Below are 27699 nucleotides of genomic sequence, written 5' to 3'. Positions count from 1 at the left end.
AATTGGTGAAAGTGACCATGAGGTGATTACCTGGGTGGTTGCCAGCAGTGCAAGGACCCCTGTGAAAAAAGGGTATATGTGGAACTACAAGGGGGGTGATTATGAAGAGCTCAGGAGACAGCTTGCAGATGTAGCATGGAATGAGGAGTTAGCTGGAAAAGAGATCAATGCAGCTTGGGGGATTTTCAAAAACTATTTAGTAGATGCAATGTCTAAATGTATACCACGGGTGAGAAGATTAAATAAGGTAGGTGTGAGATGGATAAATAAAGAGATTAAGCATGCAATACAGAAAAAAAAGGCATTGTGGAGACAGCATAAGAGAAGTGGAAGTAACCAATTTCATGAGGTCTACAAAGACCAGGCAAGGAGGGTGACTTGGTTGGTGAGAGTAGCTAAAGAGAGGTATGAACAGCAGTTAGCTAATGAAGCCAAAAAGAATCCTAGGGAGTTCTTTCGATATGTAGCCAGCAAAAGAAAGAATGATTATGGAAGGATGACATTGATTGGAGGAAATGGTATAAAGACAGCTGTTGCAGAATGTGTTGTGGAGATACTTAATGAGCAATTCATAAAGATCTTTCAATCTTGTGAATGTGACTTCATGGAGAGATTAAGAGCAGTTGATGCTGGGGAGGAGAGACTGACTGTAAGTGAGCAAGAGGTGTTTGGGGAGTTGAGTAAACTAGATGTAAATAAGGCTGTGGGACTTGATAATATATCACCACGTATTCTGAAGGAGTGTGCCAGAGAGTTGACACCTGCCTTGACATATTTTTTTAATACGAGTCTTGCACTTGGTCAAGTTCCTAAAGAGTGGAAGGAGGGCAAGATTGTGCCACTTCATAAAGGAGGTGATCGAACTCAAGCATCAAACTATAGGCCTATCTGTGTGTCAGGTGTTGTGGTTAAGTTGTTGGAGAAGCTTGTGAGAACTAGGATCCAGAGTTGGGTTGACAACAATGGTATAATCTTTGATGGACAGCATGGATTTGCTAAAGGGAGGTCATGTTTTAGTAATCTACTTACTTATTACAATAAAGTGACTGCTTCCTTGGACAGAGGAGAAGGATACACAGTAATATACTTGGATTTCGCAAAGGCTTTTGATAGAGTACCTCATGATAAGTTGACAGTCAAACTAGAGCAGATGGGGTTGGATATTAGATTAGTGCATTGGATTGGAGACTGGCTATCTGATAGGTATCAACAAGTTGTGTATGGGGGTGCAATATCCAGGAAAAGGAAAGTCACTAGTGGAGTGCCTCAGGGTTCTGTTTTAGGGCCATTACTATTTAACTTATATATTAATGATATTGGTGAAGATTTGGATGGAGATATTCAGTTGTTTGCAGATGATGCAAAGTTGGGACGAACCATAAAGAGTAGTGAAGATGTTGTGGCCTTGCAAGAAGACTTGAATAAATTGAGTGATTGGGCAAGCAAATGGGGATGTGAGTTCAATGTTGCAAAATGTAAAGTTTTAAAATTTGGAAAACAAAGATGGGATGCAGAATTTATGCTTGGCGAGAATATATTGTTGGAAGTAGAGGAAATAAGAGATCTGGGGGTGATAGTGGATAAGGATCTAAAATTTAGGGGACACATCGCCAAAATTGTGAAGACAACACAAAGACTTCTGGGAATGATGCAGAGGACACTGACATGTAGAAGTAGGGAGATACTTGTTCCAATGTATAAGGCTTTGATTAGGCCACACTTAGACTATTGTGCCCAGATTTGGTCACCGGGTTTTCAGAAGGATGAAGAGATGTTGGAAAGGGTCCAAAGGCGACTGACTAAAGTAGTTTCTGACCTCTGGAATGTTGAGTATGAGGAAAGATTGAAAAGATGTAATTTGCAGAGTCTCGTGGAGAGAAGGAAGAGGGGAGATATGATAGAGACCTACAAGTTGGTAAGGGGTTGTTATAGGATCAATGGTGGAGAAGTTCTACAGAGAATAGTGGGAGATCAGGGGAGAACCAGAGGTCATCCCTGGAAACTGTATAAGGAGGGTGTGAGTAAGGGAGTGAGAGGCAGGTTTTTTTCGTGCAGAGTTGTGAGTGATTGGAATGCCTTGCCTGAGAGCGTGGTGTCTGCAAGTAGTTTGAATGTGTTTAAGACACGGTATGATGAGATGTGTGTGTAAGATAAAAGGACCTCCTAGATGAGTCTTTGACTCCATGAGGTCTTGTTTAATAATAATAATAATAATAATAATATTTGCAAAACCTAAAAAGTTTTCCTTGATCTTGACAATTCCATTGTCACAGTAAACAAAGTGAATAATAATGGTCATTTGTTCTGTTTTACTTGCATCAGGTGTGCAGTCTAAAATTATGGTATAATATTTAGATTTTAGAATTGATAATAAAATTGTATCCCTGATTGCGTTACTTAAAGTTTCCAATATTTCATTTTGACTGTCTTTACTCAAAAAGTGTATTCTATTGTTTCATTGTAGGGCCCTTTCAACATGATTTTCCATAATGGGACCAAACTTCGCAAACAGTTCGACTAATTTTAAAAAATTGCCATTATTTCTTTCATATAATTTATCAGATGGTCCGCGAAAAGCTAAATTTCAGCTACCAAGGAATTTTATAATTTCAATCAAGCGTTCTAAAACACTCATCCAATATTTCTTTTCCATTTCATACATGCTTTGAGTCTGGAAATCAATAGTAGTTTTGTTTTTTTATATTTTTATCAAGTTCCTTCCATTTTAAGAAATTTTTCATGTGAGTTAAACTAGCCTCATATCTATGTAAAGTTGTACTTACATTTCTCCAATCGTTATAACCTACTACAAGACTCAGTGGGTGGCTCAGTTGATTCAGTAGGTGTGACAAGTTTGCACAAAAGCAAAAAACAGAATTTAAAGTTTCGGAATAAATGAGCCACATTCTTGGCACGAGCTCCTGTTTTCCATTTTTCTATTATAATATGTGTCACCAAATTTACGACCATATGTATCTCTGGGATATATTATATTTTTATTTTGAACAGGCCCCATTTTTTCAATTAAAACAACTCGTAATTTTTCATCAATATTTCCCCGTTCACCTGGATCTTCTAAATTCACAGAGACAAACAATGTGTTAGTTTCATGGTCAACTACAACTAAATCTTGTTGTAGTTGACAAAATCCTAACTATTTTTCACTTAAATCATGTTCAATTATCTTGTTCAATAGTTGCAATAGTATACCTTCATGCAAACTGGATGATGTGCACAGTTCTTCAATTCTGATTTCTGATGTATCGAGTTGGTTACAATATGCATCAGAATATTTTAATATTTTAACAAATTTATTAAGAGCCCCTGTTTGTTTCTTAATATCTGCTTCTTTTGCAGTGTGACGCTTATGATTTTGTGCACCGGATAACGTTTTTTTAAATTTTTGATTCCATTTCTATTTTATACCCACAAGAAATTATTACACAACATGACACAGAGACAAAATAATAGTCCGCACTGCGCTACTGTCAGTAGCCTAATGAGATGCGTACCATATGACTGGTTAACTAGCAACAAATGTTTTCTACGAAAATTTGTTTCTGCGCATAAAAACTGTTCACTGTTTCACTTTAGATAGATTGCAGTAGACACAACATTCTGCAGGCAAGCATTTAGCCTGTTCTAGCTGCAAAATTGTAAACAGCCGGCTGATCAAAGAGGCAGCAATACACATTTTTTTTAAATTTTTATTCAGTGCATACGGCCTCATTTATTTTAATATTGATCATTCTAAGAATTATTTTGTTTTTATGATAAAAATTTTGTTTCTTAAAAATTAACTTATGAACCGTTCCCTGGCAGCGCCCCCCCCCCCCCATCGTAGCGGCGCCCACATGCACCACATGCCCTGACTATTGTCTATTTCTAAATTTCTGGAAATTTGGAAATAGGCAATAGATTTAATCCCACTCTACAGTCACTCTATTATAAAACACAAGCAGACTGCTTAAGCAAGACTTGCCTTTACCTGTTGCTGAATGCAGATCCTAATTAGACTCTTCAATATCTTAATGACCCCTCCACAAATACAGGCTGATCTATAACTGGTTGTTTCTGTACAATCTCTGTCTTTGTATAATGAAATCATCTCAGTTTCATTCCATTCTTTAGGAACTGTGATCATGATGCGACTCAAGTTGAACAACCAAGTCAGAGGAGCTGCTAAATGTAATTATAAATGAGGTGTCAAATCGTCTACGAATTGGTGAGAGTGACCATGAGGTAATTACCTGGGTGGTTTCCAGCAGTTTGAGGACCTCTGTGAGAAAATGGTATATATGGATCTACAAGGAGGGGGGGGGGATTATGAAGAGCTGGGGGGGGGGGGGAGAGAGAGAGAGAGAGAGGGGGAGAAAGATACACAGTAATATACTTGGATTTCGTAAAGGCTTTTGATAGAGAACCTCATGATAAATTGAGAGTGAAACTAGAGCAGATGGGGTTGGATATTAGATTACTGCATTAGATTGGAGACTGGCTATCTGATAGGTATCAACAAGTTGTGTATGGGGGAGCGATATCCAGGAGAAGGAAAGTCACTAGTGGAGTGCCTCAGAAGTCTGTTTTAGGACCATTACTGTTTAACTTGTATATTAATGATATTGGTGAAGATTTGGATGGAAATATTCAGTTGTTTGCAGATGATGCAAAGTTGGGACGAACCATGAAGAGTAGTGAAGTATTGTGGCCTTACAAGAAGAGTTGAATAAATTGAGTGATTGGGCACGGAAATGGGGATGTGAGTTCAATGTTGCAAAATGTAAGATTTTAAAATTTGGAAAACAAAGATAGGATGCAGAATTTATGCTTGATGAGGATATATTGTCAATATGGAAGAAATAAGAGATCTGGGGGGGTGATAGTGGATAAGGATCTGAAATTTAGGAGACACACAGCCAAAATTGTGAAGACAACACAAAGGCTTCTGGGAATGATGCGGAGGACACCGATGTGTACAAGTAAGGAGATTCTTGTTCCGTTGTATAAGGGTTTGATTAGGCCACACATGGACCATTGTGCCCAGATTTAGTCACCTGGTTTTCAGAAGGATGAAGAGATGTTGGAAAGGGTCCAAAGGCGACGGACTAAGATATGGAATGTTGAGTATGAGGAAAGATTGAGAAGATGTAATTTGCAGAGTCTGGTGGACAGGAGGAAGAGGGGGGAGATATGATAGAGATCTACAAGTTGGTAAGGTGTTGTTATAGGATCAATGCTGGAGAAGTTAGAGTCCTGTTGGAGGTTAATGGAAGATCAGGGGAGAACCACAAAATAATGGAAGATCAGGGGAGAACCACAGGTCATACCTGGAAACTGTTTAGAGAGGGTGTGAGTAGGAGATTGAGAGGTAGGTTTTTTTTCATGCAGAGTTGTAAATGATTAGAATGCCTTGCCTGAGAGTGTGGTGTCTGAAGGAGTTTGAGCGTGTTCAAGACACAATATGATGAGCTGTGTGTGTGATAAAAGGACCTCTCAGATGAGTCTTTGACTCCAGGAGGTCTTGGGGTAATAATAATAATAATAATAATAATAAATCTCTTGCACATTTCTTCAACACTCTTGTGGATATCCTATCCAATCCTACTGTTGTTCAGATACAGCTCTTGCAGTAGCATTAATACCACCAACTTATCTACCTGTATTCTTTCATTTAGTTCTGTCTGAGCATCTTGAAAATTAGACATTGGACAACAAGCATTGGACACTTTTCTAACTTCTGTATTTACTAAGGTTATTCTTCCATGTTCATTCTTCTGTTTATTTGTTGCACAGCAAAAAAATTCTGTTGGATCTCCCTTTTCCTATAAGACTAACTGCTAAAAACTAAATTACTAGAACAATTGCTCTCCAATAGGAAAATAAAGTTCATCTGAATTCACAAAAAAGCAGAATATTTATCCTACAGGATGGACTGCTACACGATCTGCCCTTGCCCCAGCTTTATTCAACCTGTACAGAAGTGATTTCCCTCGAACAGCTAGTTAAAGTTTATCTATTCTGATAACATAGCTATTGTAACCTAAGGCAGTACCTTTCACGGCCTTGAGGAAACATGGAACAAAGATCTGAGTTCACTACAAAATTACTTTGAAAGCTGGGAACTATCTCCCAATCCCAGCAAAACTGTTGTTTCTGCTTTCCACCTAAATAACCATGAGGCTCACAGAAAACTAAAAATAAACTTCTCCAACAGGACTCTAACCCAGAGGTCGGCAATGCAGTGCCTACGAGCACCATGGTGCTTGCAGTGAATTTTTAGTGCGCCCTCAGAGAAATTATTCTAAACTGCTTTGGAGCTAGCAGCATAGATCGCAGTATATCGGAGATATACATTCATTACTAGTATGTGCTAAAATGCAAGAAAACATAAAGAAAAAGCACTGCAAATATAATACATGATGGTACAAATTAAGTGAATATTGAATCCACTTAATTTCATAGCCAAATATAGAAACTACAAGAGTTTCATGCCGAATATATAGGAACTAAAAGTTTCAGTGGATGCAAGCATAAGTAGTGCCTTATGGGCAACTCGTAGTAAAGGTGGAGCAAGCTCCAGATCTCTTTCCTTAGTATTTTCCATAAATGTAAAGCACATCTTGCAGAGGTCAGCAACCTTTTTAATATGAAGAGCGCAATATAAAATTTGAAAATTACAGAGGGCTCATGACACAGGCATTTTTTCTCTCATTTCAGGCTTAGAAATTCTATGATTAGTTGTTTTTAAGAAAAGTGAGATTTCAAACTTTAACATTATTTTATTTACCTCACTTTTACAGCATATTTTTGTATTTGTATTTCTTTATTATGCAATAATAGTGTGGCTAATTCTAAAAAAAGTAATATAGAAAAACATTTCAAAACCATTCATGCCAATTGTAAATTTAAGTTTAATTATTTAAATCGGGAGGAGTCGGCAACAAAGCATCCACAAGCGTCGTGGTACTCGCAGTATTGCGCCCTTCATATTAAAAAGGTTGCCGACTACTGCTTTAACCCATTACAGTAATCCTTGTTACCTTGGTGTCACACTTGACTGCAGTCTAACTTACTGAACACATTTGGAAAAAACTAAATTAAAGATATGTGCCAGGAACAACATCATAAACAAGCTGACAGGCACAACTTGGGGTTGTAATGCCTCGACTCTTAGAAGAGCAGCCCTGCCCTTAGAAGTCTTCCCTGTTGTGAAGTATTGTTCACCAGTTTGGAGCTGAAGTTACTACACAACTCTTGTGGACACACACACACACAGCTTAGCATAACAATGAGAACCATCTCTAGTATCTTATGATCTACTCCCATGATTACTTGTTGTTTCACCAAATCACTCCTCCATGCTTCAGAAGAGATGAAGTCATCATGAAAGAAATAACATTTATTTCCTATATATATTGCAATATCTCTTCAACTCCAGTGCACCGCCTTGCCTCCAGATCTCTCATATGGCTTGTGGAATCACCAGATGATGGTCCCATGACATTGGAGAAGACTCTGGAATGAACTACAAACTACAAACAAGTACCTGATCACAGATCCAGCTATCAAATCACCAGGATTCAATCTACCTCAACACCTCTGGGATCAGCTAAACAAATTTAGGACAGGACAAGGCCACTGTGCCCACTAATTACATCTGTAATTAGTGGGCACAGTGGTCCACTAATTACAGATGTAATTAGTGGGCCATTAATCACATCACCCCTGCATGCATGGTGCTGTGCAGACTATGCATCACTGATGACTGCCCCATGCACTGCTTCCACGGAGGCCTCAGGAACTTGCATTTACTCCTGGATAGTGCCATCACCTGGTTAACTAAACTGTCAGTCTGTATATGCATGACTTATTTTTTAACAGTATTAACACCACACAATTTTATCGAAAGATATTTTTATCTTTCGATAAAATTGTGTGGTGTTCGATAGTTGAAAATTTCGATAGCTGAAGCAATACAATAATCTAAAGATCTAAAGTCTTATTATGGTACCCTCTAATGTTGTAAAAAATAAAACATAGCTATGTGGAAGTTGCTTTTACGATAACAGACTCCAAATTTTTGGCAAATTAATGTAACCAGATTTATTTAGGTTAGGAGAATTCTTCAAAGCCATGGCTAACTCAAAAAATAATCTTTCAGATCTATAATGACTTCTAAATAGCACATTCATTTTCTTCCATCTAATCCTGTGTGAAGGAGCATCCAAAGCATGGTTTGCTAGTCCTGACTTGCCTTAGTGATAGTAGCAAATATATTTTTTATATTCTTCCAGGCGGATGTTAACTGATCTTCCTGTTTGACCATGGTAGGCCAAGTCACAGAGAACTTCATACACTCCAGGGTGTGCTAGAGGGTGAAGTTTATCCTTAGGTGAGCGGATCAGAGTTGCTACTTAACATGAGGTTTGAATGTGGTGCAAAGGCCATGTTTCATAAGTACATTCAAATTTCATCAGTACATCAGTACACCACATTCAAACTTCATGTTAAACTAGCAACTCTGATCCACTATATAGCCAATGATATAATACATTGGCCTTAATGCCATGATAAAATAGATTAATGCTAATCTATTTTATGAAGGGGAAAGAACAAGGATTTCTGGAAGGAAAACTATCACTTCCATATGAGGCTAGCTAACTCCTTCAGCTCAAAATGTATTATGACAGTTCCTTTCACCTAGGAACTGATGATAATGTCCTTCTAACAAAAGGGAATAATTGTCAGTACTGACTGACTGGTCTATGGAGATGATTGAATTTCAATTAAAATTCACTAATTTCATGTTTAACATAATTTTACACATCTTGGTAGTATTTTCAGGCAGGTGATATATATGCCATAATAAACTAAAATAATTTAATTATCGCTTACAAAGTGAACGTGTGAAAGCAAGGTGCAAAGAAAATTTTAGTATTAAGAAGGAGAGATGTTTTATTGTAAATTCAGACTAAATCTCACTTACGTTAGTAGTAACTGAGTGTGGAGAGTTTGTGTTGGCTGAATAGCTATTTTTATAAAGTTTTTGATTATTATGTCTGAGTGACATATTGTTTCTTGGTTACTTGGTTAGTGGTTTCCCTCATTTCAAAGGCATTTGATCGGGTTTAGCACAGGGCCTACTCACCAAATTGCTAGGCAGACCATAGGATAGAATCTTATGGTCTTCCTCACTCTGAAACTGGATTGCCACCTTTCTCACTGGTCGCTCACTACATGTCCTGGTGGATGGCGTACTCTCTTCAGATTTCCCCACCAATGCAGGAGTACTTGTGAAAGAACAGAACCCTGGGGTTCTGTTCTTTCACCCACTCACTTCCTCTTGTATATAAATGAGCTGCTTTCACAGACTTCCAATCCTATCCATAGCTTTTGCCGATGACAGTACCCTCATTCGTCCTTTTCATTTGACAAACCTTGTAGTGCTCAAGTATTAGAATCCTCATGATCTACCACGACCAGGGACCTGAACTCAGATCTCCTGACTATATCCCAGTGGGGGACAAGGACAACCTTGTGAACTTCAATGCCACCAAAATCCAGTTCTGTCTGATCTCTCATAAGAAAGAACTCCCCCCCTTACCTTCAGTAATACTGAGATATCCAAACTAATCAAATTTCTCTTCTTGGACTGACTTATACCTCCAATCTTTCCTGGCACAACCATATTTCAAATATAGCTTCTGCAGCTGACAAAAAACTTCACACCTTCACAGCTACTAACTCTATATATTGGGGTGGTGCACCAAAATCCTCTCTAAGATTGCTTGATTCTATCAAGAAGAAAGCAATCTGGTTAATTAATGATCCCTCTCTCACAAACCCACTTCAATCTCCCTCTCTCTCTCTCTCTCTCTCTCTCTCACACACACACACACACACACACACACACACACACACACACACACACACACACACACAGATGTTCAGTTTCTGCCTTGTGCCTCTTCTGCAGATACTTTCATGGAGAGTATTCTGCTGAACTGGCCACTATTATTCTTCCACTCTCCTCCAAAATCATTAAAAACAAGAGCCAACGTCCTTTTACAGTCCATCCTGATACTCACTTTCCAACCTCACTGCCTTCTCTTTTATTCCATCTCCTTTTGTCCTTGGGAACCCCACTCTACAAACCTCAGCTGTTCAAGCAAAATGTAAACAGACTCCTCATCTTCTATTCCTCTTGCTCACACACAGCACTAGTGTACTATAGGTCTTGTAGCCTTTCATGTGTGGATCAGATATTAAAAAAAACAAAACTATTTTGGCAGCCACTATACCTTCATTCATTAATATTCTCACCCAGTCCATCACAGGCCATTTAAAGATTATATTTTGCACAGTATCATTCAGGATTTTGTGGCATGCTGAACTTCTCATCAGTTAACAATGTGGCAAATGAGAGATGAGTGGGGGGGGGGGGCATCCATGTGTGCATTGAATGTGGATGATAAGAAGTCCTGGGTGATTGTGATGTTAGTACCCCAGGTTTTACTGGCAGTGGAATTGGCGCACTAGAAATGAGTGAGTGTCAGTAGAGAGATATGAATAGACAATGGAGAGTAAACAAAGCATGCTGATGGATTTAACTTTAGATAACATGACTAAAGATATGGTAGTCCTGATGGATCATGTTGAGTGAAGGCAGGGTGTTTGAAGGGAGAGAAACAGAGACACAGAAAAAAGTGGAAAGTATGAATGTAGCTAGGAAAGATGAAGGGAGCACTCAGGACACTACCAAGTTAAGACTAGGTAAGTATAGAATGGAGAGCATATGGAGAGAATGAAATTACAGGAATGAGAGAAGAATGCAAGAGAATTGGAGAAAACCAAAAAAAAGGGGTAATGAGTGAAAGGGGGAGGGAGGGAGAGAGAAAGAGTGTCAGAGGAAAAAGAGTGAGGAAAGTCAGTGAGGGAGAAATGAATGGAGTGCGAGAAAACTAATGTATAGATATTGGATGATTTGCAGTGTGCAGAGTAGACTGTTACAGGAGAGCTTACCTGTAGAAACAATGAAGCAAAGTGAGATGTGGACAAGATGATAGAAGAATAATACAAATGAAATGAGAGGCAGAGTGAGAGCTGGCAGGAGATTTGAGGCAGATGTTATAAAACGAGAGAGAGAGAGAGAGAGAGAGAGAGAGAGAGAGAGAGAGAGGTAGAAAGCCAATGCACAAGAAATATGAGACCCTATCCCGGGAAGTGACTAGAACAGTAAAGAAAATGAACTGAATGTGAGAGGAGAATAGCTAACACTGCAATCCAAGGAAAATTCCATTATGCATATTGCAGGAGGATAAAGTACTGTGGGCAAACAGTCTAATTAGATGGAGATGGTGGTTGAGTAATCATTACAGAGGATATAGCAGAACTATTTGATGATCCCTTTATTGAAGTATTCATAAAGTAGATTTTATTCCTAGGTGGGAAGATGGGGAGGGTTGAAGGTTTAGAAGTGTATGAGGAGGGTGTATTTTGAATACTAAGTACATTAGATGTCAGTAAGGTAGTGGAACCGAATGAGATTTCACTTCTTGTTTTGGGGAAATGTGCTAGAGAACAAATATCTGAACTGAACTAGTTGTTTAATGTAAGTTTTGCAAGCAGAAAAATATTTAAGGAGTGAAAGGAGGGTAAGACAGGGCATAAGGATGGGTAGAATGGAAGTGTCAAACTATGGTCAAGTTTGTATTTATTCTATAGTTCTTAAGATTTTTTGAAAAATTAGTAAGATATCATATACCGGACTGGGCAGATGAGAGCAATATACATGTCAGCAATATGCATGTCAGCGATTAACGTACCCGCTCTCCAGCCAAAAGGTTGCAGGTTTGAATACCTGCAACCTTTTGGCTGGAGAGCGTGCATGTGATATTTGTGATTGTCGGTGAAAATACTAGTGGCGGTAGATGGCGTTGGTGTAGTTGCAGTTCGTTGTAGTTGGTGAATTGAGAGTGGAGACAGAGAGTTGTAGAGTAGGTGTCCATCCCTCGATGAGTCTTTGAACTCCTTAGAGGTGTCACATAATAATAATATTGTTTAGAAGCACTCTGATTTCAGTAACCTGGTTGCCTTTTATAATAAGCAGCTAACAAGATTAACTGACATGTTTAAGGCCTATACTGCCATTTTTCTGGATCTTGCAAAGGCATCTGACAGAGTTTCACATGACAAGTTTACATTTAAGTTGCGACATATGGGTTTAGATATCATTGAGAATTTTGCTATCTAATAAATAATAAAGAGTTTTGTATAGGAAAGAAGCAGTATCAGTGAGGCAGAATGTCACAAACAGGGTTGTCATAATCAGGGCTCACTACTACTAGGATAAAGACTTTTTCTGTTTTATGTTAATGATAATTTCATTGGGTTACAGGAAGATATTCAACTGTTTGGAGATGATGTGAAGCTGTAGAGAGAGTTAGTAATAGTGATGTGTTGTTGCCCATCAGGAGAATTTTAGTAAGCTGGAAAAGTGGATAAACAAATAGGGATAAAATTTAATGCAATTAAGGATATATGAGAATCTCCCATTATGTGACACTTTTATGTAACCAAATTTATTGATACTAGGATATTTTTTTAAAGCAGAAGTAGACTGTGAAAAAAAAAAAAAAACTTGCACATTTGTTTTACATTTGTGAGGTAAGATGGAATTTTTTTATATTCTTCTTCTTCTCTTCTGCTCAGGAAGACTGAGTTCCTCAAAGACAAATTTTTGCCATTTCTTTCTGTCTGATCTCTTTTTATGAAGTTCTATTATGGAGTGTAAGTGGGTGCTTTCTTTAATGTTGTCAATCAATTTCTTTCATAGTCTTCCTTTGCTGAGCAGTCCTCCAATTTTACCAGTTAATAATAATAATAATAATATTATTATTATTATTATTTCCCAAGACCTCACGGAGTCAAAGACTCATCTGGGAGGTCCTTTTATCTCACACACACACATCTCATCATACAGTGTCTTAAATACACTCAAACTACTTGCAGACACGACACTCTCAGGCAAGACATTCCAATCATTCACAACCCTGCACGAAAAAAACCTGCCTCTCACTCCCCTACTCACACCCTCTTTATACAGTTTCCAGGGATGACCTGGTTCTCCCCTGATCTCCCACTATTCTCTGTAGAACTTCTCCACCACTGATCTTATAACAACCCCCTTACCAACTGGTAGGTCTCTATCATATCTCCCCTCTTCCTCCTGTCCACCAGACTCTGCAAATTACATCTTCTCAATCTTTCCTCATACTCGACATTCCAGAGATCAGAAACTATCTTAGTCTGTCGCCTTTGGACCCTTTCCAACATCTCTTCATCCTTCTGAAAACCAGGTGACCAAATCTGGGCACAATAGTCCATGTGTCGCCTGATCAAACCCTTATACAACGGAACAAGAGTCTCCTTACTTGTACACATCGGTGTCCTCCGCATCATTCCCAGAAGCCTTTGTGTTGTCTTCACAATTTTGGCTGTGTGTCTCTTAAATTTCAGATCCTTATCCACTATCATCCCCCAGATCTCTTATTTCTTCCATATTGACAATATATCCTCATCAAGCATAAATTCTTCATCCTATTTTTGTTTTCCAAATTTTAAAACCTTACATTTTGCAACATTGAACTCACATCCCCATTTCTGTGCCCAATCACTCAATTTATTCAACTCTTCTTGTAAAGCCACAATACTTCACTACTCTTCATGGTTCGTCCCAACTTTGCATCATCTGCAAACAACTGAATATTTCCATCCAAATCTTCACCAATATCATTAATATACAAGTTAAACAGTAATGGTCCTAAAACAGACTTCTGAGGCACTCCACTAGTGACTTTCCTTTTCCTGGATATCGCTCCCCCATACACAACTTGTTGATACCTATCAGATAGCCAGTCTCCAATCCAATGCACTAATCTAATATCCAACCCCATCTGCTGTAGTTTGACTGTCAACTTATCATGAGGTACTCTATCAAAAGCTTTGCAAAATCCAAGTATATTACTGTGTATCCTTCTCCTCTGTCCAAAGAAGCAGTCACTTTATTGTAATAAGTAAGTAGATTACTAAAACATGACCTCTCTTTAGCAAATCCATGCTGTCCATCAAAGATTATACCATTGTTGTTAACCCAACTCTGGATCCTAGTTCTCACAAGCTTCTCCAACAACTTAACCACAACACCTGACACACAGATAGGCTTATAGTTTGATGCTTGAGTTCGATCACCTCCTTTATGAAGTGGTACAATCTTGCCTTCCTTCCACTCTTTAGGTACTTGACCAAGTGCAAGACTAGTATTAAAAAAATATGTCAAGGCAGGTGTCAACTCTCTGGCACATTCCTTCAGAATACACAGTGATATATTATCAAGTCCCACAGCTTTATTGACATCTAGTTTACTCAACTCCCCAAACACCTCTTGCTCACTTACAGTCAGTCTCTCCTCCCCATCATCAACTGCTCTCAATCTCTCCATGAAGTCACATTCACAAGATTGAAAGATCTTTATGGACTGCTCATTAAGTATCTCCACCACACATTCTGCAACAGCTGTCTTTATACCATTTCCTCAAATCAATGTCATCCTTCCATAATCATTCTTTCTTTTGCTGGCTACATATCGAAAGAACTCAAGGCAGGTGTCAATATAATATGTTTGTATTATAATAATAATATAATATTATATATAATATGTTATATTGTTATATAATGTTAATGTTATAATATAATGTAATAATATAATGTTATATATAATATAATGTTATATTGTTATATAATGTTAATGTTATAATATAATGTAATAATATAATGTTATATATAATATTATATATAATATTACATATAATATTATATATAATATAATAATATAATAATAATAATATGGTTGGTAGTCTTTCTGGGTTCGTTCTTGAAACATGTCATTGGACAAATGAGGGTAATGTTATCTGTGAGAGTCAACATGGATTTGTTAAGTGGCACTCTTGTTTTAGTAATATGCTAACCTTTTATAATAAAGTTAAAAATAGCTGTAGATGAGGGAAAGGCATATACTGCCGTTTTCTTGGATTCAGCGAAGCCATTTGACAGGGTGCCACATATAAGCAGCTTATCATGTGACAGGGGGGCCACATGATAAGCTGCATCCAAACCCATGCAGCACATGAGTTTGGATGTCAGGTTGGTCAACTGGATTCAGGATTGGCTGTCTGATAGTTATCAGAGAGTTGTGTATGGTGGGGCAATTTCAAGGAGGCAGAAGGTTACAAGTGGGGTCCCACAGGGCTCAGTACTGGGACCTATATTGTTTAACCTTTATATCAATGACATTGTCAGTGGATTGCAGGGGGATATTCAGTTGTTTGCAGATGATGTGAAGCTGGAAAGGGTTATCAGTAATAGTGCAGATGTGGCAGCCTTGCAAGAGGATTTGAATAAACTAGACAGATGGGCAAATGAATTGGGATGTCGGTTTAACACAGCAAAATGCAAAGTCTTGAAGTTTGGGAACCATCGGTGGGAGGATGCATACTCGATTGGAGGAGCTATACTGGATGAAGTAGGGGAGACAAGAGATCTGGGGTTGATGATTGATAGAAACTTGAAATTCAGGGGACATATTGCAAAGGTGGTGAAGGTATTGCTGAGGATTGCTGCAATAATGAGAAAGAGAAAGACGATGACCTGCAGAGATAAAAGAGTTATAATTCCGTTGTATAAAACCCTGATCAGACCACACTTAGATTATTGTTCTCAGATTTGGACCCCAGGATTTGAAGGGGATAAATTAACTGTGGAAAGGGTACAAAGGCAGATAACAAGGATGGTTTCAGGAGTGTACAATATTAGTTATGAGGATCGGATCAGGGAATGTGGAGTGCAGAGTTTGGTTTATAGAAGAAGGAGAGGTGATATGATTGAGAGGTGGTTACAGGGTTGACACTGGGGAGTTCTTTTGCCTGGCTGAACAGCAGGAAGGAGTGATGACTAGGGGCTATCCCTGGAAGTTACAAAAGGAAGCTGTGAGTAAGAGGGTGAGGAGTGGTTTCTTTGTATGGAGGGTGGAATGCATTGCCTGATAGAGTGGTGAGAGCAAGAACAGTCAATGAGTTTAAGGAGTGGTATGATAGATTTTGTGTATCCTAGGAGGGACCTCCCACAATGAGTCTTTTGATTCCATGGAGGTCTGAATAATAATAATAATAATAATAATAATAATGTCCAAACCAGCTTAGTTGTCTCTTTTTCAGTGCTGTAATTATTGTTTCTTTAAAGTTAAGTTTTTCTCTGACTTTTTCATTAGTTTTTTTTTTTCTGTCCAGTTTGTTCTATTGATTTTTCATAAGAATTTCATTTCAAAAGAATTGAGTTTATCCATTTCTTTTTTTCTTAAGATTCAGCATTCTGAGCCATAGAGAACTGTGGGAATTATCATTGTTTTATATATCTTTAATTCGAGTTCTTTGCTTAATCTTTTATTGTTCCATATTTTTTTAGTTTGCCCATTGTTATCCATCCATTATTGATTCTGTGTTTGATGGTTTGGAAATAGTCTACATCTTCAGTGATCATTGTTCGTAGGTAATTGAACTGCTTTACTTGTTCTATGTTATTTTTCCTATTTTCATCTGGATTGCTTCCCTTTTTCTTCCTATTATCATTAGTTTTGTTTTACTAAAATTGATTTTCATATCATTTTTGTTACTTGTTTGGTGCAGTTTGGTAAGGATATTTTCTAATTTTTATTGGCTATCTGTAGTGATAACTATGTCATCAGCATGCTTTAAATGTGTTATATTCCTTCCATTGACAGTTATGACTTCACACATCTATAGTCCTTCGTCTACTACTTCTTTTAGGTACAGGTTGAATAAATATGGTGACAATGGACAGCCTTGCATAACTCCTTTTTTAATTGCTATTTGATCTGTTTCTATGTTTTTGTAATTCACTATTGCTTGTATTTCTGAATAGTAATTTTTGATGCAATTTAATAGGTATTTGTTGAACCCTCTGTTTTTTAGAATTTTAATGAGTTTGCTTTTGTTTATTGAGCCAAAAGCTTGTTTGAAGTCAATAAAACAGTAATAGGGTTTTTTATTTTTGTCTCTCATAAGATCTGCTAATCTGTTTAATGTAAAAATTGCATCTATTGTGCTTCTGCTATTTCTAAATCCATTTGCTCTTTTTCCATCCGTTCTTCATAAGAATGTTTAACTCCGTTTTGAAGAATCCTGATGAATGTTTTATAGCAATGGCTTAGAAAGGTGATAGGTCTATAGTTAGTGCAGGATCTGACATCATCTATTTTGTGGATGGGTATGATTTTTTTTTTACATTATTTTGAGGTAGCAGGGTTTTTTCTCCCGGAAACTCGGGTTTTTCATCCCGCATACAGACAAATCGGCCCTTCAGAACACATGCAATTTACAGACAAAAAATACAAGTTGTGGTGGTGGAGGTGGACAGTAGATGGCGTTAATGGAGATGATTCATAGTAGAGGTTCGGTGTAGTGGTTGAGACAGTTGTAGGTGTCCTCCCGAATGAGTCTTCGTTACTGATTAGGAAAAAAATGTTTTTTTTTTGTTTTTTTTTTGTATATGCAGCACCCCCACTTAAAATTTTCACCGGCCGCCACTTATCTTGAGGCTGATTGAACTTGGTGATAATTGTCTCCAAAAATCAGAGATTTCTGATTTGTGCAAGGTATTAGTATTCTAATTAGTATTAATATTCTAAAGATTTGGTGAGAATTGTAACATTGGCTTAGCAAATGATGCATATATGATTAAGTGTGGTGATGAGGATATTATTATTAGAGCAAATGATTTCTGCCCTGATCATTACCAGCATTTTTAAAATGTCATATTGTTGTGAGGAAGGGTCGTATGACTGCCAGGGGGGGTGCATTTGAAAGTACATCCCTCAACAGTATAAAGTATAGAAGCATACTGAAAGTATAAAGACCATCAGGGGCGCACCAACAATATGAGCAATGTGTGCGATGCACACAGGAACCAGGATAGTAAAGGAGCCAAAGATTTCAGGCGAGGAGGAAATACTTAAAAAAAATATTATTCATTAATTATATCAAATAAAATTACATTTTTGTTTAAATTTTAATTATATTTTATAGATTGTCTTAAATAAATTATTTACAATCACTTATTTGTTATTAGTCCTTAAGATCTTATTTTATTCTGATCCTAGTTCTAACAAGTACTTTAGCGTAAACAAGTAAAAACTTGAACTTGCATGAGTTTACTGTTTACAGGATAAATTAAAAAAGCATGTTTATCTAAGTCGTTTGAATTTGTTTAATCTTGTTCACACTCGCATTTGCTCTAAACATATATAAGAAAATGTGGTAAGAAAAGCAAAAAAGGATTACGAAAGAACATTGGCCATGCAGGTTAAAGAGAATCCTAAACAGTTTTTTAGATATGTAGCAAGTAAAAGGAAAAATGTACATGGCAGAATGATTTTAAAGAATGCCGATGGTAGGAAGGTAACTGAATTAGTTGATATAGTTGAGTTACTGAGTGAGCACTTTGCAAGAATATATCATCCAGGTGGTGACATTGCAGAAACGAATAAACCAGTAGATTACACGGGAATTGTGGTGAATGAAGTGGAGGTGAGTAGTCTATTGCATAACCTCAACGTCAATACATCTGTGGGATTGGATGGTATACCAGCTCATGTCGTATGAGAAGCAGCTAAAGAATTGTCAGTACCCTTGACCATTTTGTTTAATTTGAGTCTCGGGTCTGGGTTAGTCCTGAGGGGGTGGAAAGATGGGAAAATAGTTCCACTGCATAAAGGTGGTTCCAAGACTGCTGTTGTATCAGGAATCATTGTCAAGGTCTTAGAGAAATCAGTCAAGAAAAGAATACAGGATTGGATAGATGAAAATGGGATATTGTATGGGGGGACAACATGGTTTTGTGAAGGGTAGATCATGCCTCAGTAACTTGCTCGGGTTTTATAACACAGTGATGGCTGAACTGGATAGGGGTAATGGGTTTACAGTGATACTACTGGACCTTGCCAAGGCCTTTGACAGGATACCACATGGAATTCTAATCAGTAAACTGGAGCAGATGGGGATGGATATAGGGTTAGTGAGATGGATAGGAGGGTGGTTGATGGAGGGATACCAGAGAGTGGTTTATTCAGGAGTGGAGTCTAAAAGACGGCTTGTGACTAGTGGTGTGCCACAGGGCTCTGTTCTTGGACCACTGCTTTTCAATTTGTTCATCAATGATATAGGAAAGGATTTGAGAGGAAGTGTTCACTTGTTTGCTGATGATGCAAAGTTGGGTAGAGCAATTGTGAGTGCACAGGATGTCAAAATTTTACAGAATGATTTGGATAGTTTGGAGGACTGGGCTAGGAAAAATGGATGTCAATTTAATGTGCCAAAGTGTAAGGTTATACACTTTGGGGTGAAAAGAATAGCAGCAGTATATGGCATTGGTGGAACCGTACTCCAGGAGATTGATGAGGCCAGGGATTTGGGAGTGTTGGTGGATAGGGAATTGAAGTTTAGGGGGGCACATTGCAAAAGTGACTAAATCAGCTCATCAAATCGCTTGGCTTCTGAAAAATACTTTAACATGCAGAGACAAACAAGTTGTTGTTCCTCTGTATTGAGCCTTGATAAGACCCCATCTGGAATACTGTGCCCAGTTATGGGCACCAGGGTTTCTTCGTGATGGGGAGGAAGTGGAGAGGATCCAGAGACGAGTAACCAAGATGATAGCAGGTCTGTGGAATGAACCTTATGAGAATAGGTTGAAGATTTGTGGGTTGCAGAAATTGGTCGATAGGCGAAGGAGGGGTGATATGATTGAGACATTCAAATTACTGAAGGGTTTCTATAAGATTGATCCAGAAGATATTTTTGAAAATATGAATGGTGGTGGGAGGACTAGGGGCCATGCATGGAAGCTGGGCAAGAGTGTTGTTGACAAGGGTGTCAGAGCTAGGTTTTTTACTTGGAGAGTGGTGAATGAGTGGAATAAGCTTCCAGAGTCTGTTGTGGGTGCTACGACCGTGAATGAGTTCAAGGCAAGGTATGATAGATACTGTGTCAATGTCGAATAGTTTTTCTTGACATGATATTACGGCCTTCCTCGATGAGTCTGTCGACTCCTTGGAGTTGCCCAGAACAACAACAATAATAATAATAATAAAATCTGCTGCAGTTTTTAACTTTATTCTATATTTTGCTTTATCAGCAGAATATAGACGACATCTTGCAACGTACCTGAATCGTCATGAGAAAAATTTAAATCATTTGAACAATTACAAAAAATGGACAGAATTAATTACATCCTTATAAAATAAAACTCGTATTGATCATTTGCAACAAACAGTTTTAGATAATAAAAGGAAACGCTGGTATGAAGTTATAAAAAGAATAATTTTTGTAGTACAGTTTTTAGGCAAACAAAATCTAGCTCTTTGTGGTAAAAGTAATAAACTTTACGATCGCAACAATGGCAATTTTTTAAAATTCATTGATTTTAAAAAATTGCTGTTAGAAAAGGATCAAACTTTTCTAACATTGAGATGTTAGAAAAGTTTGATCCTTTTATATCAAAACACAACCGACATGCAGCTAATGATCCTGACTTTAAAAATATTCCCTCCTATTTAGGAGATAAAATTCAAAATGAAATAATCACTTTATTGGCATTAAATATTAAAAATAACATTTTTATAAAGTGTTTTTTATTGGGGGGGGGGGGGGGGTATAGGGGCACCAACTAAAGTTTTGCACACAGGCACCGGACACTACTGGTGCACCCCTGAAGACCATCATAAGTTTTTATGCCTGTGGCAGGAATCCAGCCCACAAGTTAGCTGAAAAGTGAATAAGTTAATGAGGGCCTCCACAGCGCAATTGGAAGAATAATGGTACATTGTGCCCATTGGTTGGAAAAGGCCCAAGTTCGATTCTCGTCGTGATGGGCGGAATCTTTATACGGTTTTTTTTCAATTGATGGTGAGTTAGCTGATCTCATATGGCAGTAGCAGGGATTTTTCTCCCAGAAACTTGGGTTTTTCATCCCACATATAGGCAAATCGGCATTTGGGACACACAATTTACAGACAAAAAAATACTAGTGGTGATGGTGGGGGGCAGTAGATGGCATTGGTGTAGATGATGGAGACAGATGGAAGTGGCAGAGACAGAAAGTTGTAGAGCAGGTGCCCTCCCTCGATAAGTCCTTGGACTCCTTGGAGGTGTCACGAAATAATAATAATAATCACTTGTACCTGGATACTTAAAGCCAAGTATCCAGGTTGACAAGTGACTAAGATGCCTACAAAGGGCCAATCAAATATTATGGGTTTTTTTTGTTTGTTGTTTTTCATGTGAAGGGAATCCAAGGATGATAGCTATTCATACTGGCCTAAAAGAATATGTTCACTGCTTCAGGACCAAATGGAGAATGCACTTTCAACAGCATAACAAAATGGTGGGTTTGTGTGAGCAGTGTTTTGGGCATTCTTTTCAAAGTCTCTATGAAGAAGTTAGCAAAAGGATTTGGGGGGGAGGGAGGCGATGCATACCAGAATTTGGTGATCATCCAAATTCTTCTTATATCTGAAGATCTGATTTCTCAAACTTTTCACATAGACAAATTGTTGTATAATGTAATCTATTTTCTTTTTTTTATGACTCCCATCAATGAAAGGCTATATTCCTATAGTACAGTAGGTGGGCTAAAATTTTTTTTATATCATTTTTATTTATTTTTGTATTTTTATTTTTGCATAATCTGGAAACCTGCTCTACAACCAAAACTAAAAAATTCTTCTTCCACCTAAAGACAATCACAAATTTCTAGCCCATGGCAGGAATCTAACCCATAGCATATTAGAAGGGCTGGAACACTTGCCCAACCAGGCCAGCATTTGCACAGGTTCGTTTAAATATCATGATGATGATAATAAAGTACTTATGTATTGAATATCAACTTTAAACATGTATAATAAAACAAGCATGTTTCAATCAGTATATTATTAATATTATTATTATTATTATCTCAAGACCTCATGGAGTTGCAGTCTCATCTAGGAGGTCCTTTTTGTCATACACACACACACAGCCCATCATACCATGCCTTAACACATTCACAAACACATTCACACACACACACATGAACTCCTACTGTTAGTACAGCAAGCTCTGAGTATAAACTATATACTTGTATTATACTAACCTGTGGCTCCAGGGTTCCAACTCGTTGAGTTATTGGTTCATTTGTTACCACCTCTATTCTGCAAACATCACTAGGCTGTTTCAAATTAAATTCAAAATCATTTGGACTAAGAAAAACTTCTCTCCCAATTGGGACATTTATATCTCTGACACTCAGAACTAGTTGACTTACTGAAAACGATATTAAGTACAGAACAAGAAAACATAATATATGTATATGAGTTGCCATCTGATCAATGATTTCCAGTTCATCTATATTAGAAATATCTGAAATATATAAATAATAATAATCAGTTTGTAAACAGAGAGAGAGGAATAAACTCCTCTGCTATATTATACTCTCTATCAGTATCATTTATTCACTGTGATGTTAATGTATAAATCATTAAGTATTCTGATTAAATAAATTAAAAAAAGCATGTTTATCTAAGTCATTAGATATCATGTATTCAGCTCTTTAAAAGATAAGCAACTGAAGCTGGTCTTAATCACAGATTTTAGTCTCAACTATTATTTTAATGTTTCTATAATCAAAAAGTTGGTGTATTGGCTAGCTATTTCTACATGTTTTTACTATTATTGACAGACCTCCACAGCATCACATAACTCATCATGACAACAATACACCTCTTGGTCCCCTTGGCATACATTTTTAATTCAGACATGATATGATTAAAAAGACTCATAAAATTTCACATGGTAGTGATGAGATTCAAAACCTAAGGTTCTCTAAGTAAGTAATTTAAATGCAATTATTTATTGCAGGGAGGAGAGAGAGAGAGAGAGAATTAAGATACAGCTATAGCAAATATTATGAATAATAATTTGGAATATTGATTTGTTTGGATAATCAAGTTCAATGTGAGCTTCATGTGCACCTTCAACCTTTAACTCAGCTCCTCTCATGTGCACTTGCATGCTCCAATGTTTCCACAGTTACTGCTGCTATATCGTTAATCCTATGTTGTAACTCTTGCAGTGAAGTCACTTTGATGTGCACTCTATCCTTTCATAAGAAAATAAATAACAAAGAGTATAGTTACGCTGCACTACAAGTTGACTGAAATGGTGTGTTTATACCAATCAACTTACCCAAGATATGGACATCCAAAGTTTTTGGTAACCTATAGACTAAATCTTTCTTAGCATTGATAATACCACTTCTAGATACAGTTATTATCAGATAAATTAATCTAATTAATTCACCTAAATTCCCATTACACACAAATCACTGACTGACAGTTTGCATACATGAAGCATACTATACTTTCTTATTGAAAGATTGCAATTCTGACATTAACTAATTAGAATGTAAATATGAATGTGTGCACAATGAAATGCAAAATGAAATGCTAGACAATACACACAAAGCCACCACCTCTGAAATATGGTGGTGGCTATATGGGCTTTGCTTGCAAGCCCAAATCCCTCAAACAGTTGGAAAACAACTTTAGTTATTACTTTGTGAACTCTGGTCAAAAACTGCAGGCAAAATTCTCCCTCACACCAAGAAATATTCTCCATGAGGATTACGGACAATCCAGTCAATGTGGTTCCCAATAGTCACAAAGGAAGAACTGTCACTTGCAGTTCATCAAATTAACCCTAACAAAGGACCAGGAAGAGACAGAATTAAACCAAAAGACTCAATTAACCTAAGTCCCATTATACTAAAACTGTCAAATAAACTCTTTGAAATAGAGTACATACCTACTAAAGACTTAATTAGTTGTTTTTAATGACCTAACAAAATTGTTTGACATACCATCATGCATTTAAATCGCCAAAATTGTGAAGACAACACAAAGTCTTCTGGGAATGATGAGGAGGACACTGACGTGTAGAAGTAGGGAGATTCTTGTTCCATTGTATAAGGCTTTGATTAGGCCACACATGGACTATTGTGCCCAGATTTGGTCACCTGGTTTTCAGAAGGATGAAGAGATGTTGGAAAGGGTCCAAAGGCGACTGACTAAGGTAGTTTCTGACCTCTGGAATGTTGAGTATGAGGAAAGATTGAGAAGATGTAATTTGCAGAGTCTGGTGGAGAGAAGGAAGAGGGGAGATATGATAGAGACCTACAAGTTGGTAAGGGGTTGCTATAGGATCAATGGTGGAGAAGTTCTACAGCGAATAGTGGGAGATCAGGGGAGAACCAGAGGTCATCCCTGGAAACTGTATAAAGAGGGTGTGAGTAGGGGAGTGAGAGGCAGGTTTTTTTCGTGCAGAGTTGTGAATGATTGGAATGCCTTGCCTGAGAGTGTGGTGTCTGCAAGGAGTTTGAATGTGTTTAAGACCCGGTATGATGAGATGTGTGTGAGATAAAAGGACCTCCTAGATGAGTCTTTGACTCCATGAGGTCTTGTTTAATAATAATAATAATAATAATAACCTTGTTGAACAAACTAATGAGCTGTGTGATAAAAGGACCTCCCAGATGAGGTCATTGATTCCATGAGATCTTGGGGCAGTAATAACAATAATAATAATAATAATAATAATAATAATATATATCAGAATCAGAGGATGCCTACTACTGTGCATACATAGAAAAGCAGAAAGCATATAGGATTAGCACAAAGTAAATAGCTACCAGTAACCAACCTGTTGAGTACCACAAGGAGCTGTTCTTGCTCATTCTGTTTAACATAAACACACATGAAATAAACCAACTTCTAAAAAGTAATCTCTTCCACTACACAGACGACACAGCTATAGCGTACATTCACAACGATGCAAACACAGCTTACACAATATGCAACACAACATCGATCTAATCACCAACTGGTTAACTGAAAATGGCATATATGAGGGTGGTCTGAAAATTTCTCACCTTAACAATGAAAAAATGAATTTATTATTATTATTATTATTTCCCAAGACCTCATGGAGCCAAAGACTCATCTGGGAGGTCCTTTTATCTCACACACATATCTCATCATACCGTGTCTTAAATACACTCAAACTACTTGCAGACACGACACTCTCAGGCAAGACATTCCAATCATTCACAACCCTGCACGAAAAAATCCTGCCTCTCACTCCCCTACTCACACCCTCTTTATACAGTTTCCAGGGATGACCTCTGGTTCTCCCTTAATCTCCCACTATTTTCTGTAGAACTTCTCCACCATTGATCTTATAACAACCCCTTACCAACTTGTAGGTCTCTATCATATCTCCCCTCTTCCTTCTCTCCACCAGACTCTGCAAATTACATCTTCTCAATCTTTCCTCATACTCAATATTCCAGAGGTCAGAAACTACCTTAGTCAGTTGCTTTTGGACCCTTTCCAACATCTCTTTATCCTTCTGAAAACCTGGTGATCAAATCTGGGCACAATAGTCCATGTGTGGCCTAATCAAAGCCTTATACAATGGAACAAGAATCTCCCTACTTCTACACGTCAGTGTCCTCCACATTGTTCCCAGAAGTTTTGTGTTGTCTTCACAATTTTGGCGATGTGTCTCCTAAATTTTAGATCCTTATCCACTATCACCCCCAGATCTCTTATTTCCTCTACCTCCAACAATATATTCTCACCAAGCATAAATTCTGCATCCCATCTTTGTTTTCCAAATTTTAAAACCTTACATTTTGCAACGTTGAACTCACATCCCCATTTACTTGCCCTGCCCAATCACTCAATTTATTCAAGTCTTCTTGCAAGGCCATAACATGTTCACTACTCTTTATGGTTCGTCCCAACTTTGCATCATCTGCAAACAACTGAATATCTCCATCCAAATCTTCGCCAATATCATTAATATACAAGTTAAATAGTAATGGCCCTAAAACAGACCCCTGAGACACTCCACTAGTGACTTTCCTTTTCCTGGATATCGCACCCCCATACACAACTTGTTGATACCTATCAGATAGCCAGTCTCCAATCCAATGCACTAATCTAATATACAACCCCATCTGCTCTAGTTTGACTGTCAACTTATCATGAGGTACTCTATCAAAAGCCTTTGCGAAATCTAAGTGTATTACTGTGTATCCTTCTCCTCTGTCCAAGGAAGCAGTCACTTTATTGTAATAAGTAAGTAGATTACTAAAACATGACCTCCCTTTAGCAAATCCATGCTGTCCATCAAAGATTATACCATTGTTGTCAACCCAAATCTGGATCCTAGTTCTCACAAGCTTCTCCAACAACTTAATCACAACACCTGACACAGAGATAGGCTTATAGTTTGATGCTTGAGTTCGATCACCTCCTTTATGAAGTGGCACAATCTTGCCTCCTTCCACTCTTTAGGAACTTGACCAAGTGCAAGACTCATATTAAAAAAATATGTCAAGGCAGGTGTCAACTCCCTGGCACATTCCTTCAGAATACATGGCGATATATTATCAGGTCCCACAGCCTTATTTACATCTAGTTTACTCAACTCCCAAACACCTCTTGCTCACTTACAGTCAGTCTCTCCTCCCCATCGTCAACTGCTCTCAATCTCTCCATGAAGTTACATTCACAAAATTGAAAGATCTTTATGAACTGCTCATTAAGTATCTCCACCACACATTCTGCAACAGCTGTCTTTATACCATTTCCTACAATCAATGTCATCCTTCCATAATCATTCTTTCTTTTGCTGGCTACATATCCAAAGAACTCCCTAGTATTCTTTTTGGCTTCATTAGCTAACTGCTGTTCATACCTCTCTTTAGCTACTCTAACCAACCAAGTCACCCTCCTTGCCTAGTCTTTGTAGACCTCATGAAATTGGTTACTTCCACTTCTCTTATGCTGCCTCCACAATGTCCTTTCTCTCTGTATCGCATGCTTAATCTCGTTATTCATCCATCTCACACCTACCTTATTTAACCTTCTCACCCTTGGAATACATTTAGACATTGCATCTACTAAATAGTTTTTGAAAATCCCCCAAGCTGCATTGATCTCTTTTCCAGCTAACACCTCATTCCATGCTACACCCGCAAGCTGTCTCCTGAGCTCCTCATAATCACCCCCCGCTCTTGTAGTTCCTCATATACCCTTTTTTCACAGGGGTCCTTGCACTGCTAGCAACCACCCAGGTAATCACCTCATGGTCACTTTTACCAATTGGTGGATGATTTGATACCTCATTTATAATTACATCCTCTGATGAGATGACCAAATCCAAGACCCTTAATCCTCGTGTGCCCTCTGTTACATACTGTCTGAAGTAGTTATCCCTCAAAAACTCAAGAAACTGATTTTCTTTGCTTCCAGTTGCTATCTCTTCATTCCAGTCTATATTGCCATAATTAAAATCACCCATAATGATCACCCTTTTCTTATTTGCTTGGTTTATTTGACTATACATTTCACTATCACCATCATCCACATTAACAGGTCTATAACAACATCCCACCAAGTATTTGATTCTATTCACCTCTATCTCATAAAATAGGGCCTCAAAACCACTGGCCCTATTTCTCTCTTGC

The 27699-nt window shown here is 37.8% G+C and overlaps 1 protein-coding gene across 1 annotated transcript in view; it reads right to left on the bottom strand.

Moving 5' to 3' along the window:
• The window catches only part of LOC150100755 (FRAS1-related extracellular matrix protein 1-like), a 198325-nt gene that overhangs the window by 151426 nt on the left and 19200 nt on the right, over nt 1–27699 (bottom strand). The window contains exon 2 of the mRNA XM_090401883.1: nt 22261–22526. Coding sequence (XP_090258009.1) covers nt 22261–22526 — 266 coding nt within the window. The remainder of the gene's footprint in view (nt 1–22260; nt 22527–27699) is intronic.

The sequence above is a fragment of the Typopeltis vanoorti genome, chromosome 12, assembly GCF_054136105.1.
Source record: "Typopeltis vanoorti isolate ZY-2024b chromosome 12, IOZ_Tvanoo_1.0, whole genome shotgun sequence".
Lineage (NCBI taxonomy): Eukaryota > Metazoa > Arthropoda > Arachnida > Uropygi > Thelyphonidae > Typopeltis > Typopeltis vanoorti.
The sequence above is the reverse complement of the archived record's forward strand: the minus strand, read 5'-3'. Positions and strand labels throughout refer to the sequence as shown.